Source organism: Meles meles, chromosome 9, assembly GCF_922984935.1.
Source record: "Meles meles chromosome 9, mMelMel3.1 paternal haplotype, whole genome shotgun sequence".
Taxonomy (NCBI): domain Eukaryota; kingdom Metazoa; phylum Chordata; class Mammalia; order Carnivora; family Mustelidae; genus Meles; species Meles meles.
In genome coordinates, this window is record NC_060074.1 from 29,415,536 (window position 1) to 29,430,654 (window position 15,119).

The 15,119-nt window shown below is 58.0% G+C and overlaps 2 protein-coding genes across 3 annotated transcripts; both read right to left on the reverse strand.

Moving 5' to 3' along the window:
• Nucleotides 1-427: 427 nt before the first annotated feature.
• On the reverse strand, nucleotides 428-4,498 carry FEV (FEV transcription factor, ETS family member). Its single transcript, XM_046019200.1, has 3 exons — nucleotides 4,432-4,498; nucleotides 3,615-3,689; nucleotides 428-1,642 (listed from the first exon to the last, which is right to left on the reverse strand). Exons 1-3 carry the CDS (start codon nucleotides 4,481-4,483, stop codon nucleotides 1,053-1,055), a joined length of 717 nt encoding a protein of 238 aa, XP_045875156.1. The 5' UTR covers nucleotides 4,484-4,498; the 3' UTR covers nucleotides 428-1,052.
• A 4,669-nt stretch (nucleotides 4,499-9,167) lies between these two features.
• Nucleotides 9,168-13,337, reverse strand: CRYBA2 (crystallin beta A2). 2 transcript variants are annotated; one of them, XM_046019198.1, is made up of 5 exons: nucleotides 12,842-13,337; nucleotides 12,041-12,205; nucleotides 11,134-11,275; nucleotides 9,842-9,984; nucleotides 9,168-9,364 (listed from the first exon to the last, which is right to left on the reverse strand). In XM_046019198.1, the coding sequence occupies exons 2-5, from the start codon at nucleotides 12,199-12,201 to the stop codon at nucleotides 9,217-9,219; spliced, it is 594 nt and encodes a 197-aa protein (XP_045875154.1). In that variant the 5' UTR covers nucleotides 12,202-12,205; nucleotides 12,842-13,337; the 3' UTR covers nucleotides 9,168-9,216. The 2 variants fall into 2 exon arrangements, with proteins under 2 accessions (XP_045875154.1, XP_045875155.1); XM_046019199.1 differs by lacking the exon at nucleotides 12,842-13,337 and adding an exon at nucleotides 12,389-12,675.
• Between the last annotated feature and the right edge of the window lie 1,782 nt (nucleotides 13,338-15,119).

A 15,119-nucleotide genomic window follows, 5' to 3' on the forward strand; every position in this document is an offset into this window, starting at 1 on the left:
GGAGAGCAAGAGAAAGTCAAAGAGAGGGTCGGCTAGGGAGGGGAGGGCACGTGGGGAAGGAGACGAACTGGAGACGGGAAAGGTTGAGACGGCCTGCAGATGAGACAGGCTGGGATGGAGGGTGGGATGGGGTGAAGTGAAGGGGCAAGTGGAAGGCAGGGTGAGGCAGGTTGGGGTCCACTGCCCCGCGGTCAGTCCGGTGGGGCTGCTGCACTAAGGGCGGTCTCCCTCTTGGGCTGAGCCCACCCACCAGAGGCTCCCCTGCCCCCTGTAGCACCCAAGTCGGCTTTGGCCTCATTCTGTCCAACTCTTCCTTGTAAAGCTTTTCTGCTCAGGCCTAAGCTGGGCATCTCCGTTCCCCCTGAAAAAAGGTTCGGGTGCATCAAAGAACACAAAGAGGAGGCAGTAGGGAGCTTGGGAGCTTTAATGGGTCTGGAAGGGAATAGAAACACATCAGGCCATCCAGAGAGAGGGGGAGAGAGGGAGGGGGGAGAGAGGGAGGGGGAAGAGAGAGAGAGGAAGGGCGGGGGCGCGGAAGCTACCTAGATGAGTCCCAGGGGCAGGGAGCCTCATCAAACCCGGTGAAGTCCCGGAGGTCAAGGAGCAGGTGGGCTGTGTGAGGCCGCTATCACTCTAGGACCGGGCAGCTCGGTGGGAGAAAGAAAAAACGAGAAAAGACTTGGAATTCGAAAAAGAGGGGTCATAACAGAAGGGGCTTCCAGGAGCCAGGCGGAAGTACAGGTGGAAGGCAGAAAAAGACACGGGAGGTCCCGCAACCCCCTTAAGGGCTCTGGGGCCATGAAGATGGAGGTTAAAGAAAGTCGGGGTGTGGGGAGTACAACGAGGTGGCGGGAGGCGGTGGCAAATCCAAAGTTAAAAGAAGACAGAGGAGGCTTCAGGTCCCTTCCCCCCGGGGCTGGGTGCTGCGACGGAGGAAAATCTAAGATCAAAGGAACTGCCGGGGAGGCTCCCGGCCCCTTTCCCGGGTGTGGATGGGACCGAGCGAGGCTCTGGGCGCCCGGGAGAGGCCGCGTGGCACGGGGCCGCCCCGTCTAGTGGTAGTGGCCCCCCAAGTGCGAGGCGGCGGCCACCGCGCCGAAGGGCCCGGGCGGGGGCTGCAAGCCGGGGCTGGGATAGAGGGCTGCGGTGGCGGCGGCAGCGGTGGCGGCGGGGCCCGGGCCCGGCCAGTAGGAGAAGCCCGCGGGCGCGACGCCGGCCGAGGCGGCCATAAGGTTGAGTTTGGAGAGGCCGGGGAAGGGCAGCGGGGCGAGGCCGGCAGGCAGCTTGTAGAGCGCGCCGTCCTGGGCTGCGGCTGCGGCGGCGGCGGCGGCAGCAGCGGCGTGGGCGTGCGCGGGAGGCGGCTGGCAGGCCTGGGCCAGACCCTGGAAGTCGAAGCGGTAGGCGTAGCGCTTGCCGTGCACCTTGCTCATGATGTTCTTGTCGTAGTAGTAGCGCAGCGCGCGGCTCAGCTTGTCATAGTTCATGTTGGGCTTGCTCTTGCGCTCGCCCCAGCGCCGTGCCACCTCATCTGGGTCCGTGAGCTTGAACTCGCCGTGGCCGCCCTCCCACGCGATGCAGCCGGCGTTGGCGCGGTCCGCCAGGAGCTCCAGCAAAAACTGCCACAGCTGGATCTGCCCGCTGCCTGTGGGGAGGGGGCGGTCAGCCAGGGACGGGACAATGGAGGCAGGAGGGAGGGCAAGAGGTGAGGCGGCAGACTGCCCGGGCGGGTGAGAACCGGCGTCCGGGAGGGGAAAGGGGTGCGTTGGGCAAGGGCATGGTAGCCGGGCGCCGCTGCAGCGCCTGGCAGGCCCCAGCGGTCCTGAGCCTTTCCCGTGCTTCTGCACAATGGAAACACGGCTCCCTCTTAGAAGGATGAAGCCCCGCGGGCTCCTGGCTTTGTGAGAATTGGGGAGGGGGCAAACCACAGCCTCCTCGGCGTGGAGGCAGCGGCGCACCGGGGCCCACGACTCTGGGAAGCCAGCAAGGGCCGAACACTGGCCTCTATTGCCACCGTGGGCCTGCGCCCTTATTCGGAGCAGAGAGGAGCCTACAGGACCGCACAGGGTAGTCTGCGCAGGTGCTTAGACGGCCACATCCCAGCTGGACCATGTCCGCAAGTCCGCAAGTCTCGGGGGAAGAGACCCCGGTGCAGCGGGACCACCCGGCCACTAGACAAGGCCTAGGCCAAAGGCTACAGCTGGATCGGCCCGCCTGAGGTCGAGAAGAGGTGGAGGCTAGCTTTCTTGCGGTGCCAGTCAGACAGGAATGGGACAGTGGCCCCCGAAGCAGGGTCAGACTCTGAAAGCTCCCTACTCTCTTCAGGATTGGGGTGCGGAGCGCCGCGCTGGCGCTACTCCTGTTCCGCCCAGGTTTTCAGAACAGCCGGGATTCCTGGCATGGGAAGGTGTCCTACTTTGAGGCTTGATGCACAGCTCTGAAGAGAGGAGATAAGACCGGAAAGCCACTGGGCTTGACTCCTTGTCTCCTCTCATCTTTGGCCATCTCTGGGCTCTTGGGGCCAGGCGGTCCCGATTTGGGGATTGCTGGATGCGCCAAGCAGGATTTTCGCCGATGGTGATGAGAGAGAGGGCTGCCCGAGAATTCCCACTCCCCTGTTTTGGAGCCTCAGTCAGACAAGGGGAGAAAAATTTTGATACACTGACTTCTTCTCACTCTCTTTTAGGAGAGAGGGGGGGAAAGGATTTTCCTCAAAGTCGTCTGATTATTGATTCGAATCAAGCCTGGTGGACCGCTCTTCCTCTCTCAACCGCTCACTCTGAACCCAGACGCTGGCCCTCACCATCATCTCAACCCCAGGCTCTCCACACCAGCTCAGCGAGTAGCTGCCTGACTCCAGGTCGGGAGCTCTAAGGTCAGGATCAAGGGACAGTTAAGGGAAGGTTTAGGTTAAAATGCACAGCTGGCTCCCACGCAGACCGACATCAGAGGCTTGGAAACCCATTCTCCTTGGGAGTCATGTTCCCTTTTGGAAAAAGCAGTTGCTAATGTTGTCATTATGGTTACTGTAACTTGGTGAGATCTAGGGTACTGGGGTGGGGGGGGGGGGCTGTGGAGAGGCTTTGCCTGCAGGGCCAGCCAGGCTCTGAAACCAACGAGGCAAAGCCAAGAATAATTCAGCAAACCTGAGAATCAACATCAGTAGGCCAGCCGACTTGGCCCCTGGAGCCTGGCGGGCCTGGGCCAGTGAGGCAGGTAGGTGCTGGCCTAGTGCTAGTGGGGAGAAGGGGTGGAGTGGCCAGGGAGTAATTACCCTGGTCCTGGATGGGCCCCTGCCTTGTGTACCTGCTGCCAAGAGGGGAAGGACACCAAGCACCTGGCTCCTGGCCCCTCAGTGTAAAAAGGCCAAGGGTCAAGATCCTCTCCCTCTGTCCTGGTGTGCAGATCCACCTCTGGGACTCAGAATATACTGGAGTGGAACCAAAGGCCAAATGAATACCCCCTCCCCTCAGCCTCTCCACAGTCAAGCCGCAGTGCACATCCCTTCCACCCTCCGATCTCCTAGCGGTGGCACCTGTCATTCTGGGGTGGGTGCCCCAGCCTCCATCCACTGTCCTCACCACCACCCCCCCCCCCCTGCTCTCGGGCCAGCTCACCTTTCTGTACAGCCGGGCTCAGCGGCCCCCAACCGGGGCTCTTTCCTTCCTTGAAGAGACCGTCTCCGACGGGATCTGTAGCAGCAGGAAAGAAACAGTCAGGAGGACCCGGGCGGAGGTTGTGGGCTTGACCGAGAGGGCTCCCGGCCAAGGCTCGGAGGCTGGGGGGGTTGCGGGTTGGTTCCCGGGTGCGAGGCTAGGGGCTCGAGCTGCCAGTTCCTCCTCCCCGAGCCTGGCCCGGGCGCGCGCCGCGCGGAGCCCCTCCATAACGCCCAAGTCAGGAAACGCGTCCAGGAAAAAGGAAATCCGCTTTCCGAACGGGCCGGCGGGAGCCTTATAAAGCCGAGCAGGGAGTGCGCCAGCGGAGCGGGAGCGCCCGGAGCCCATTCGAGAAGAGAGGAGGGCGCCTGGAAGGCTGGGCTGGTGGGAACGCTCGGAGCGCGGAGGTGAGGAGCCACGAGGGCGCTGGGGCGACGCTCAGCTGACCGCAGCTTCCCAGCGCTGAACGCGCACTGAGTCAGTCCCCTGCCACACCGAAGACTCCTGCTCCCCCTACCAGGCTCCCTCAGCCGCTGAGCTCGCGCCCTCGGCCTCGCAGGTTCCCAGTCTCCTCACTTCGAGTCCTTAGACCTCACACTAAACCCCCAAAGCTCTCCATCTGCCTTTAAGGTCCCCCAGTGCCCTACATTGCTCCCAGCAATCCTAGTCTCTGGACCGCGTTCCGTTCCCTTGGACTCCAGCAACCCCTTCCCATGCCCGAACCCAAACTTCCGGCCCCAGGTCCTGGTGCCTCCAGCCCCTGGCTGGTCCCTGGTACCTGGCAGGTACATGTTGATCAGCAGGGGCTGGGAGGCGCCGCTCTGTCTCATCGCCGCCAGGGACTGGGTGGTGGGAGGTGGGAGGTGGGGGTGGGGATGAGAAAGGGGGGACGCGTCAGGCTTTGCGCTCGGGGCACCGATCCCCGCCCGAGGCAACCGCGGGTGACAAGGAGAAGACTGCGCGGGTCCGGCAGGGCCTGGCGGGAGGGAGCTGCCCGGGTGTGGCGGGGGATGGAGGGGGTCCTGGAGCGATGCTCCCAGCTACCAGGCTGCCTGGAACCCTCCGGCCCCCCGCGCGGGCAGGGGCCGCAATTTCCGTTTTAATTAAAGCGAAGCTGCCTCGGCCCCCCAGACCCCGCCCCCGCCCCTCTTATCGCCCCATCGCAATAAAGTCTCCAACGCGCGGCGCCGCAGCCAAGCGCACCCAGCAGCCCCCAGCGCCCCGCAACCCGGGAGACGCGCGGGGGATGGGCTTGGGCCTCCCACTCTGATAGGGGTCGGGAGCGCATTTCTTTTCCGCCTCCGTGACTCTCAGCAAACAGCGATGGGGCAGGGTACCCGGCCCCACCTCGGACCCCAGGGACCACAGCCCCTCCTTCCGCCCATTGCAGCCCCCATCACCGCTCCACTCTCCTCCCCCTTCCTCCCCCCACCCCCACCCGGGTTCCCGTCTCCAGGCTGCGTTATCTGCATCTTCACTTTTAAATTTCCGCTTCCCTCCCTCTCGCCTGTCGCTCCGCTCCCGGGCCCGGGCAGCAGTTGCTCCGGTTATCTCCGCCCCCTCCTCCTCCCTGAGCCTTCTCCCTCCTCCTTCTTTCACTCTCTGCTCTTCCCTAGAGACCCGATCTCCTTCCCCGTCTCCCTCTTGCTTTGGCCTGTTACTTGCCTTTACAGGCCTCTGGGCCAGCGCCGGGTCTTCCCCCCACAACTTCTAGCGGTTTGTCCTTCCTCCCTCTTTCTAGGTCTCTCTTTCTCCCTCATCTAGCCTCTTCAGTGCCATCCCGCTTCCTGTCTCTACTCTCTCTGTCCTATGTTTCTCCTTCCCCTCCTTTTTTCATTCATTTGTTCCTGATAATTTGTGTGAGGCAGTAGGCTCATGAGCCCCCTTCCATTTCCCCCAGAAGAATTGCTCTTCCATCCTTCCCCAACCCCTGTCATCCCAGCCTACCATCCACCATCTCAACTACTCGCCTCCTGGTTGTCCCTGAACCAGGCTGCAGTTGGCACCTTGTTCTAGCAGGAGTAGAATGATTGAAACAGCGTTGTGTACTGTATAAGGTCTCCAACCCAGGGGAGGTGTGGAGGCTGAAATCCCTTCCAAAGACACTGATTGTGTATTAGCAAAGCTGATGTGGTTCCCAGGTAGCCTGAGGTCTCTGAATACCTGTGGGGCTTCCTGGCTCAAGCGAGGCTAGCTAAGGAGGGATGCTAGCTGCACATGAGGCTCTGGGCTTAGGAACCCACCTGCAGCCAGGCAGCACCTGGTGGCTACTGTCAGAATTGGTAATCTGAAGGCCTTTCTCTCTTGCTGCTTGAGCCCAGGAGATGAGGAGGCCTGGGACTCCAGAGCACATCGATTGGAGTGGGCAAGTTTCCTGCAGGATCCATGATCCTGGGGTGCCTGACTGATGACGGCTGGAGAGTCCAACTTGAGGAGTTCTGCAGGGCCCAGGTTCATTCCTCACTTGCTGTAACTGCTGGAGGGTTTGCCTTTGTTGAAGGAGGAGTAAGGGAGGCAGAGTCCAGGGGGAACGGTGTTTCCCAGGAGCCCTGGACCCTAAAGGAAGATGTAGATGAGAAATTGCAGGTGGAGGGTGGGGGGGTGACAAAGATAAGAGATTAGGATGTTTGCTGGAGACCAAACCCAGGGCTTCACAGGAGGGGAAGGCCTTGGAGGTGAGGATGAGGTTCCAATCCCTTTCCTTTGTGCCTTCTTATTTCTTTCCCAGATAGAAAATGATGAGCAAAAAAAAAAGAAAATGATGAGCAGGAGGCCAGAGCTGAGAGAGTGGGGAGGCAGTGGGGTTCACTCAATGCTCTCAGCAGAAGGCTGAGACAGATAGAAGGCACAGGTGCTCAGAGCTGGAGATCTATCCAGATATCCCAGCTCCGGACTGCTGAGGGATCAACAGCTCAGGCTCTGTGTCTCTGCCTCACTGAGGTCTCATGTGCTGAAGAGATAGGTGAGCTCTGGAAAGAGGTTGAGAGGTTCTTCCCCCCCCCCCCCCCCCCCCCCGCCTAGTCCACTGCCCCTGGGTCTTGGCTGCACCAGAAAGGAGATGACCTCTTTCATCCCCTTTGGCCTTAACTGAGTGTAGCCAATGGATGAGTTCCAGGCAGCTTCTTCTCCATTCTCCTCCCACCTGGCTGGGTCTCAGACCCACAGGGTTCTGCTGACCATCAACCTGCCTAGAATAGGAGGAGGTTGGAAAAGTGAGAACACTCCCAGCCTGGCCTCTAAGCCCCTACTCCTTAGGCACCAGTGTGGGAAGCAGAGTTGGACCCCTAGGTCCAGGAAACCCTAGAAGCTTTGTATTGACAAAGGCTGCAGCAAATATTAGCTCTCTCAACTCCCTAGTTGTACAGATGGTGACACTCAGCCCTAGAGACAGGAAGTGTCCTTTTCAAGCTCCCACTGCCATTCTTGCAATCATCTTGCTGACTCTTCCCAGCAGCCACAGACCCTCCTAGAGGGATGGGAGATACTAGATCTCCTTTTGCCCATGCTTACCCCTGCAAAGCAGGAAGAGGGGAGAAGGGCTGCTGGGCTCTGAGGCTCGTTTGTCTGGGTTCTAGGTTCAACTCTGGTTCCCCCATTTCCTAATTGTATGACTTTGGGGGAAGTTAGTATCTACGTCTATAAAATGGGGATTACAGTATCTATCTACAGAATTATGAGGCTTATATAGCCTGTGCTGACCACTCAGACAGGCTCTATACATTAAGCTATTTTTACTATTACCATTCTCCAAGGGGACAGTTAGGAGCCTGTGACCAGGCAGGAACTCCAGAGTCTTTTGGGGCCCACAGAAGTGTGGGGTTCTGCTGAGGCCTGAGACTTTTAACCCCAGCTCTGGTCAGCCTTCCATTAACAGCCTGAATTTAGGATCAAGAGCCCAGGGTTCAAGTCCTGGTTTTGTCACTGGTAATTTGGATGATCTCATCAAGGCTTCTCCCTTTCAGACAGCCCAGCTTCCTTCCTGATTGGTGAAATGGATGAAGTATGCAAGGTTTTAGAAGAACCAAATGCAACAGGGGCATGGGCTCTAGAGCCCATCCATTTAGAAAGCAGAACTCGTACCCTATCCAGAATTCTGTCCCTTGCTCCCTCGACTCTACCCTGGAATCCATGGTGGGGAGGGGGAACAGTGCAGGAGAATGAAGGCCCTACTTGGACTGCCCCAGTGCTTTTTCATAACACCACAAGCATTTTTAGTTGTTTCTCCTTGAATCTTCATAACTCCGTGAGACCGACAAGGTAGGGATCAATAGCCCCACTTTACAAGTGAGGGAATGGAGGTTCAAGGATGCTGTATGATTAGATCCCAGATGTTCTGACTTCTGGCCCAGGACTCTTCCCACAGGAGCAGATGCCCAACTTTGCACAGGTGGACCCTTGGGAATGGCTCAAGTCCAAGTCTAACTGTTCTCCAGTATTGGTTACCTTCTCTGGGTTTGGGCAATGATCTGGGCCACTCCTCCTCATTGATAGGTTCCCTAGGGGGCTTGAAATCACAAGCCTCCCTGAATGACAGAATGAGGGGAGTCCCAAGGCCTTTGAGGGCCCTGCCTATGTGGGATCATGAGTGTCATTAACTGGGCCAAATGGGGAGCTGGGTAGACCTGCACTGGTGCACTGGTGCCAGGGGCTCTGGTGGCCGCTACCACTCAGCCCCAGCATGCCTGAGGGCTTCTGCCACCTGCTCCAGAATCCAGGCTCACTGTGGTCAGTGGGTGAGGAGTGGCCTCTCCAACTCACCAATCCTCCCAAAGAGGGGAGCGAGAGGAAGAATGAAAAGAGGGTTCTTTGGAACAGCTGAGAGGAAGGGTATGAAAATGCTTTGTCAATGCCAGAGCTCAATATCATGATGGGATTGTTATGATTCAGACAAAGGATCTGGGGGCTCCACTCAGAGAAAGTCTCCCCTTTAGAAGGCCCTGGGAGGCAGTGGGACCTCCCACCATCTCTCCTCTTACAGCTTTGTTTCTTTGTAAAGCAGAAGTTCTATAAAGCTGGGAAAAGGGTGCAGGGTTTGCTCAGTTGGATAGGGAGCAAGGGTAAAGAGAAAGGCTGGAAATGTGCTGGGGGTTAGGGAGGAACCCAACTGAGCTCTGCATAGCGGTAAGAGGTCCTGCTGTACAGGCGTGCAGGTGCCTGGCCCAGGTGGTTGAAATTCAGCTATGAGCCCTGCTGTAGGACTGTGTGCACCCAAACCTGAGGATGGCAAATTCACCATGTGTGCTATTGTACACATAGCCCAAGCTCATCGGCCTTGCCCAAGGAGAGGTGTGGGACTGGTTGTATTTAACAGGATACCCAGGATTCTTACCAGTAGTTTTCTCAGCCCTATCAGGGTCTAGCCACATGTATCCTCAGCCCTTTTATGCTCCATAGTCAAGAATCCTAAAGCCTGAGAGGAGGGTCAGGTTGGCAGGCAAGGACCTTAAGAAGAATTAGGATGAAGATTACAAAGCAAGACACCAAGAAAGAGGCAAGAGGGGCAGACAGGTTCAGGAGCCTTTATTGAGGGTTCTCAGGGGAAGTGTCAAGACTGTGGCGAAGCTTAATGCTGGACTCTTCGAATGGACTGCAGCAGCCCGGTGTGGGCCTGAGTGCCGAATTCACTGTAGGTACGGAACTCCCCACTGTGCCGGTCCCGCTCCAGTACATACTGGTAGCCCCGGTAGCCTGGGTACTGGTAGGCCACCCACCTAGGCCAGTGAGAGCACAAGGGTGGTAAGCAGCCTCTGCCCCACACCCACCAATGTCCCCCATTAGTAGCCCTCCTTTCTCAGCCCCTGTCACCCAGCTCCAAAACTATTGCTTCAACTTTCCTTACATGGATCTCTTCCTGCCCTGCCCACTGCTCCAGGTCTTCTTATCATGGTCCTCCCCTTGTCCCACTGCTCCAGGTCTTCTTATCATGGTCCTCCCCTTGCCCCCTCCATTGCTTCTTCATCCATCTTTTTAAAAATCCTTTCCTCTATCCCCACATTGGCTCCCTGACTCCTATCTCCTACTGCCTGGCCCCACAGTCTGTCTCCATCATCTCACTTCCCCCTGTCTCTCAGTTCCCAGCATCTCTTTACCATGTCTCTTAGCACACCATCACCTTTCCCAACCCCCCTCCCTTATGCCCATTGCCTCCCTTCTCTTCTCATCTCCTTTGTTCCTGTCCCAGGACTCACGCTCCAGAGCTGACTTTGAGGGAACCCACATCCTTGCTGGCCCAGCCCATGGAGGGCAGGGATGGGTAGTCATCGCTGAGTTCAAACTTGCTGCCCTGGAAGTTCTCCCCCTCGAACAGTGTCACACGGCTGTCACTGTGATTCTGAAAGGTGGGGGTGGACAGGTCAGGCCCTCCAAAGAAGTGTTAATGGCTACATTCTCAGTCCCGTTTCCCCATCTTGCCTCCCAACACAGCTGTGCAGACACTTTGGCTCCACAGACATTCCCAGAGATCAGTCCATCGTGTCCATAACAATCTGGGAAGTTGGGATGTTCGGAAGTCCCCAGCCTAGTCCCGTCTATGGCTTTGATTGGAGGTGGGGAGACTGAGGGTTTCCCAGAGACCTTTCCAGGTCAGGGCTAGAGGGCATCTTGTAATATGGACCTATTTGCAGAATGCAAATCAGAGATCCTGAGAGAAATTTGACCCATTAACCAAGATAGTTTTCCTAAAAGCCTCATTGACTACTCAATCCCCTGGACAGGACCTTGGGTACAGTCTCGCAAAGGACTGGACCCAGCTAAGGGATGACAGAGTCAGAACAGACAGGGCAGGGATCAGTGTTGGTTGGGTCTTGCCTTCCATAGCACTAGAGTCTTCCTCTCCTGGAATGGAGAAGCTAGGCTAAGTCAGCATTTGCTCTTTGCCCTCTACCTCTCAGCCGCAGACCTCAACAGAGGGTACTTAAGTCAGCACAAGTAAGAAGTGAGATCCTCCCCTCCAGTGACTCATTTGATTCATTGCGAACCCTTACGCCACATACATACACACAGAGACGGACCCCTTTTCTCCAGTGATCCCTGAATCGAATTCTAGTCTCGTCTTCATGTTAACCCTTGTGTCCGAAGGCAAGACACTTTGCCCTTCTGAGCCCCATTGCCACACCTATGTATGAGGCTAACAGCAGCCACCTTGGCCTTACAGGACTGTGTGAGGACAGAGGCACTCTCTCATAGGTGTGGAGGAAAAGAAGTCAGGAACTATAGGCGATCACGACCGGCCCAGTTTTGGTGCTGTCCGTGGTGCTGATTTTGGGTACCTAACTTGGACCCACTTTTCGAACTTGTAGAGACACTTCTGCTTCTGGGAAATAATGCCGCTACCACCCATCTAAGAATTGTATTTATATGTCCCTATACAGTGACTGGACAGCCTTTCTGAGGTGCCATGGTGGGGTCAGGGTCTGAAGCTAGGAGCTAGGTGGCAGGGTCCTGGGGCGGGGGTTGGGGGGGGGGAGGCTGCTGTGCTTACTGCGCAGAGCACTGGGCGGAAGGAGAGCAGCTGGTCACTGTGATGGCCGCCACTGCCGCTCCAGGCACTCCAGCGAGGATAGTCACCCTTTTCCAGAATGAACTGCTGTCCCTGGAAGTCGGGGTACTCAAAGGCCACCCAACTGGAGAAAGATAAAGGAACCTGGGAGGCATCTGCCCCAGCCTCACCCCTTCCTCCCCACTCTCAACCCCATTGTGTTCAAAAAGACTGAAACCAATCTTGTTCTCCAACCCCAGGCCCTTACCCTGACATACACAGCTCGTGGCAATCTGGCCCCCTCTAGAAGCTGAAGACCCTAAATCTTGCTATCCAGGATTTGAGGGACCCAGGCTTCCAGCTTAGGCTCCGAAGGTTGGAAGGAATTTTCAGCTTCTGAAGATCACCCGACCAAGAGTTCCTACCTCAAGGATTTAGGTGCTTGCAAAGGTAGGTGTAGGACGCCCCCCCCCCCAACCTGCAGTAGCCATCCGTGATAGCAACAGCCTGCAGTAGTCGGGGGCCCCAGGCTCTCAGAGACCAGGGTGGAGCGAGAGGAAGGGATTTGGCTTCTTCTATTATACCAAGCGCAGAGCCATCTAATTGCACAGAGAAAAACTCTGGATAGGAAATAACTACACTAGGAACCGCTTCAGGGTTCAGGCTGGTTCCACCGGGCGCCCGCAAAGTGTTGCCCGTCGCCTTTATCTCTGGTTCACACGTTTTGTCTTATGGCGCATGGCGAGTTTTGGGGAGGCCAAGGGGTTCCCTATGTGGGTCGGTCTCTCCCAGGCAGGGCTAACAGTCTAGGGAAAGGAGGGCCGAGAGCTGAGGTCCCAGGCTTGGAGCTTAGGCCAGGGGATCCCGGCGTCCCCCAACGCAGCCCGGCCCTTTCTGGACCGACACTCACGCGCCATTTTCCACCTTGACAGAGCGCACCCTGCGCAGGCCTCCGCGCTCCGCGATGTTCGCGCAGTCGCTCAGCAGCCGGCAGCGGCGGCCCTGGAAGTCCTCCTCGTCCCAGAGCGTGAGGCTGGCGGGCGCCGGGCCCGGCGCTGGGGCGCTGCTCATGCTGCTGCAGGCGAGAAGGGCGGGACCAAAGGTTCAGCGTCCGACGGGCGCCCTCCGGGGCCCAGACCCGCCCGACCCGGGCTGGGGCAGGGTAAAGAACACCGGGCTGGACCCGGGCTGCTAGCAGCTCTCCCTCACCTCGCCCTCCCCCTCCCCGAAGACACCCTATCCCAGCCCGAGTATTCACCGGGTGGGGTGAGGGCTGTACTGGCGGAAATCCGAGAGGCTGCGCGTGGGCTGGGAGTGCGGGTCTTTATAATGGGCCTCGCCTCCCTCCCCGCATTCCTTTCCGCTGGGGTGGGGGAGCTGAGTCAGCGGGCAGGCTGCGGTCAGTTCTGGTGTCCTCTGGGGGAGCCCAGGCTTTTCCCGAAGCCGCCAATCTGGCCCCAGCCCTCGGGGATCACAATAGAAAGTGCTGAAGCACACGTCCCGCGCCCGCCGCAGCTGAGGCTGACTCCGCTTTTTCTTTTTGGGGGGTCTGAGTCAGGCAAAGCGCTCCCGACCTCTGGGCAGAATGCGCCGTCCCTGGCCCAGACCTTTAGTGATGGAGGTACCAGGCCACTCTGGGGCCACCCGGCTAAGACCTCAAATTCTTGACTTGAGGCTCGGGAATTCTTCCCAATGGCTACACTCCACCTACTTCCTCTTTCGAGCGACGCTGGACGGGATCAGACGCGGCTCTCCGCAAGGGACTTTCCTCACACCTCTCGGTCCTCTTTCCCACTGTGGCTCCTTTCCTCCCAAGCTTGAGTTCCCAGGCGGGCTCAACTCCCGGCTCCGCGCTCCAGGAGTTTACTTGGACCGAGAGGCCAAGAGAAAGCAATGACCAGGACTCACCGCGAGGCGGCGCTGAGCTCAGGAAACGTAAACCGCGCTAGGGAGGGCGCGGATTTAGGAAGCGCTTAGAAATGATAGTAACTAAGGGAGTCGCTCACTGTGGTAGGTAGAATGTTTCAACCTCAGCGCTACACTCCCAGTCACCAGACAGAGTTCCCCGCTCTGGGGACTCCGGTAGGGACCTGAAGTTTCTAGGCTCTTGCCCTCAATCCCAGTGCCGTGGGGCTGGGAGGTTGGGGGGGGGGGGGAGGTGGAGAGTGGGGGAGGGGGAGAAGGAGGAGGAAAGGCTTGGGGCCTCCAACGGAAGCTGCAGGGAGGACATTTCCTCCCAATTCACTACCCGTCAATAAGGCACAAAGACTTCTGGCAAAATCGTGAGTTTCCCTTAATGGAGCGGGTATTTCAGCAGAAGTGGAGGGGAGAGTGAGAAGGGAACTACTATTTTGCTGTTCCCATGAGCCAAGTGCTTTCTTTATAGACTCAACAACTGTCCGGTGAGGTAGGCTTGGACATACAGAAGTGGAAACTGAGGCACCAGGGGGCACAGGGCCTCCTCCACATTCCCGCAGCCAGGGTCAGAGGACGATTAGAACCTAAACCCCTTGACTCCAAAGCCAATGCTCTTACCGCTCAACACCCTGTGACTAAAAGGACTCATTGGCCAGAAGCAGCCGCCCCAGCTCCTGGCAATCTACCATGCTGGCCAGCCCTCCTTTCTCCCAATGACCAAGCTCATTCCCACCTGAGAGCCTCCCACTACCTGGAGTGTCTTAGTCACAGATCTTGGCAAGCTGGCTCGTTTGTTACCTCCTGGGTGATGCTGTTCCTGGCACTTACTGTTCATCGTATCAGCCTGTTTTCCTTACAGTATTTATCATTCTGTAAAGTCGATCATCCTTTGTTTATGAGTGTTCATGGGTGCACTGAGCTTGTCTCCCTTACTAGAGTGTAAGCTCCATTCAAGGAGGCAGGGGTCACATCAATCTTGTTGTTATCCTCAAACCCAGCACAGTCCTGGACACAGAGCAGGTGCTCAATAAAACTTGAGTGAGGGAACAAGGTGGTCAGGCTGGGCCAAATGTCCATGGGGGAAGGAGCATGGAGGAAATTCCCCAGTGAGAGAGCAAAGGCAATGGTTTGCCCACTCTACCAGCCCCCCTTCCCGGCCCCAAACTTCTGGAATGCTGAGAACAAGCGCTGGGAGCCACTGGAGCCCCCGCTGGGTCTCTCTTCAGTGGTGAGGGGTTGCTATTGAGGATCATAAGGTATATGGAGGTGAATGCCAAGAGTAAAGCGCCCTAAAACAGGAGGAGTAGAGTCCAGGTTAGTAAGGCTTGCCGCAAGGATGACCGCAAGAAGGACCACAGCCAGGCTTAACTGGAGATGGGGTCGGAAGCACTCCCAGTCCCCCGACTCCCGACTCCCTACCCCAGAGGAGGTTTGGATAATACAAATAGGGAATAATTTCTCCCAAATCCATAAGGGAGAAATCCAGATTGTAGAGGGAGGCCAGAGCCCGATCTGGATTCTTCGTGTCCTGGCCCTTGCCCTTGGGCTCACAAGTCGGGACTACAGACGCGGCGGGAGGGGAGAACCGAATTTCTCCTTCCCTCCCTTTCCCTCCCTCCTCCGTCTCTATCGGGCAATTCTGGATTCGGCCGCCAGGGGGCGCGGGAGGACCGCGCTGGGTGGGAAGCCGGCCAGGTGGGGTGGGATGGAAGCGGGAGTCGGTGGGAGGCTGAGGTCCGAGGGGCGGTGCGCGCGGGTAGCGAGAGCGTCTGGCTGTGCGTCTGCGCTGGTCCGCGACGCGGGCGTCGGGTGTTAGCCTCGAGGGTGCACGGGTGTCTGTCAGAGGATGGACGCTGCGTCTGCGGGAGCTGGGGCTGGGGGCCTGGGCGCAGCCCCGGGATCAGGATTCATTCACCTGGGTGGGCAGTTTCCAATCCAGCTGTTGTCCAGACGACTGACTTATGCTACAGCTGCAGGAGGCGCGCGCGCGCGTGTGGCCAGCAAAGTAGTGGGGAGGTAATAACAGCTGAGATCCCGATTAGAATGAGCTGTCCAGCTGGGACTTGGGGTGG

What these genes read in the sequence shown, in the direction of transcription:
- FEV (XM_046019200.1), bottom strand. Translation starts at nt 4,483, where the DNA reads ATGAGACAGAGCGGCGCCTCCCAGCCCCTGCTGATCAACATGTACCTG. An exon ending in GATCAACATGTACCTGCCAG is followed by an intron (nt 3,690 to 4,431) that starts GTACCAGGGACC and finishes CTGCTGCTACAG; the next exon opens with ATCCCGTCGGAGACGGTCTC. An exon ending in GAGCCCGGCTGTACAGAAAG is followed by an intron (nt 1,643 to 3,614) that starts GTGAGCTGGCCC and finishes CCCTCCCCACAG; the next exon opens with GCAGCGGGCAGATCCAGCTG.
- CRYBA2 (XM_046019198.1), bottom strand. Translation starts at nt 12,201, where the DNA reads ATGAGCAGCGCCCCAGCGCCGGGCCCGGCGCCCGCCAGCCTCACGCTC. An exon ending in GTCAAGGTGGAAAATGGCGC is followed by an intron (nt 11,276 to 12,040) that starts GTGAGTGTCGGT and finishes ATCTTTCTCCAG; the next exon opens with TTGGGTGGCCTTTGAGTACC. An exon ending in CTCAAAGTCAGCTCTGGAGC is followed by an intron (nt 9,365 to 9,841) that starts GTGAGTCCTGGG and finishes TCACTGGCCTAG; the next exon opens with GTGGGTGGCCTACCAGTACC.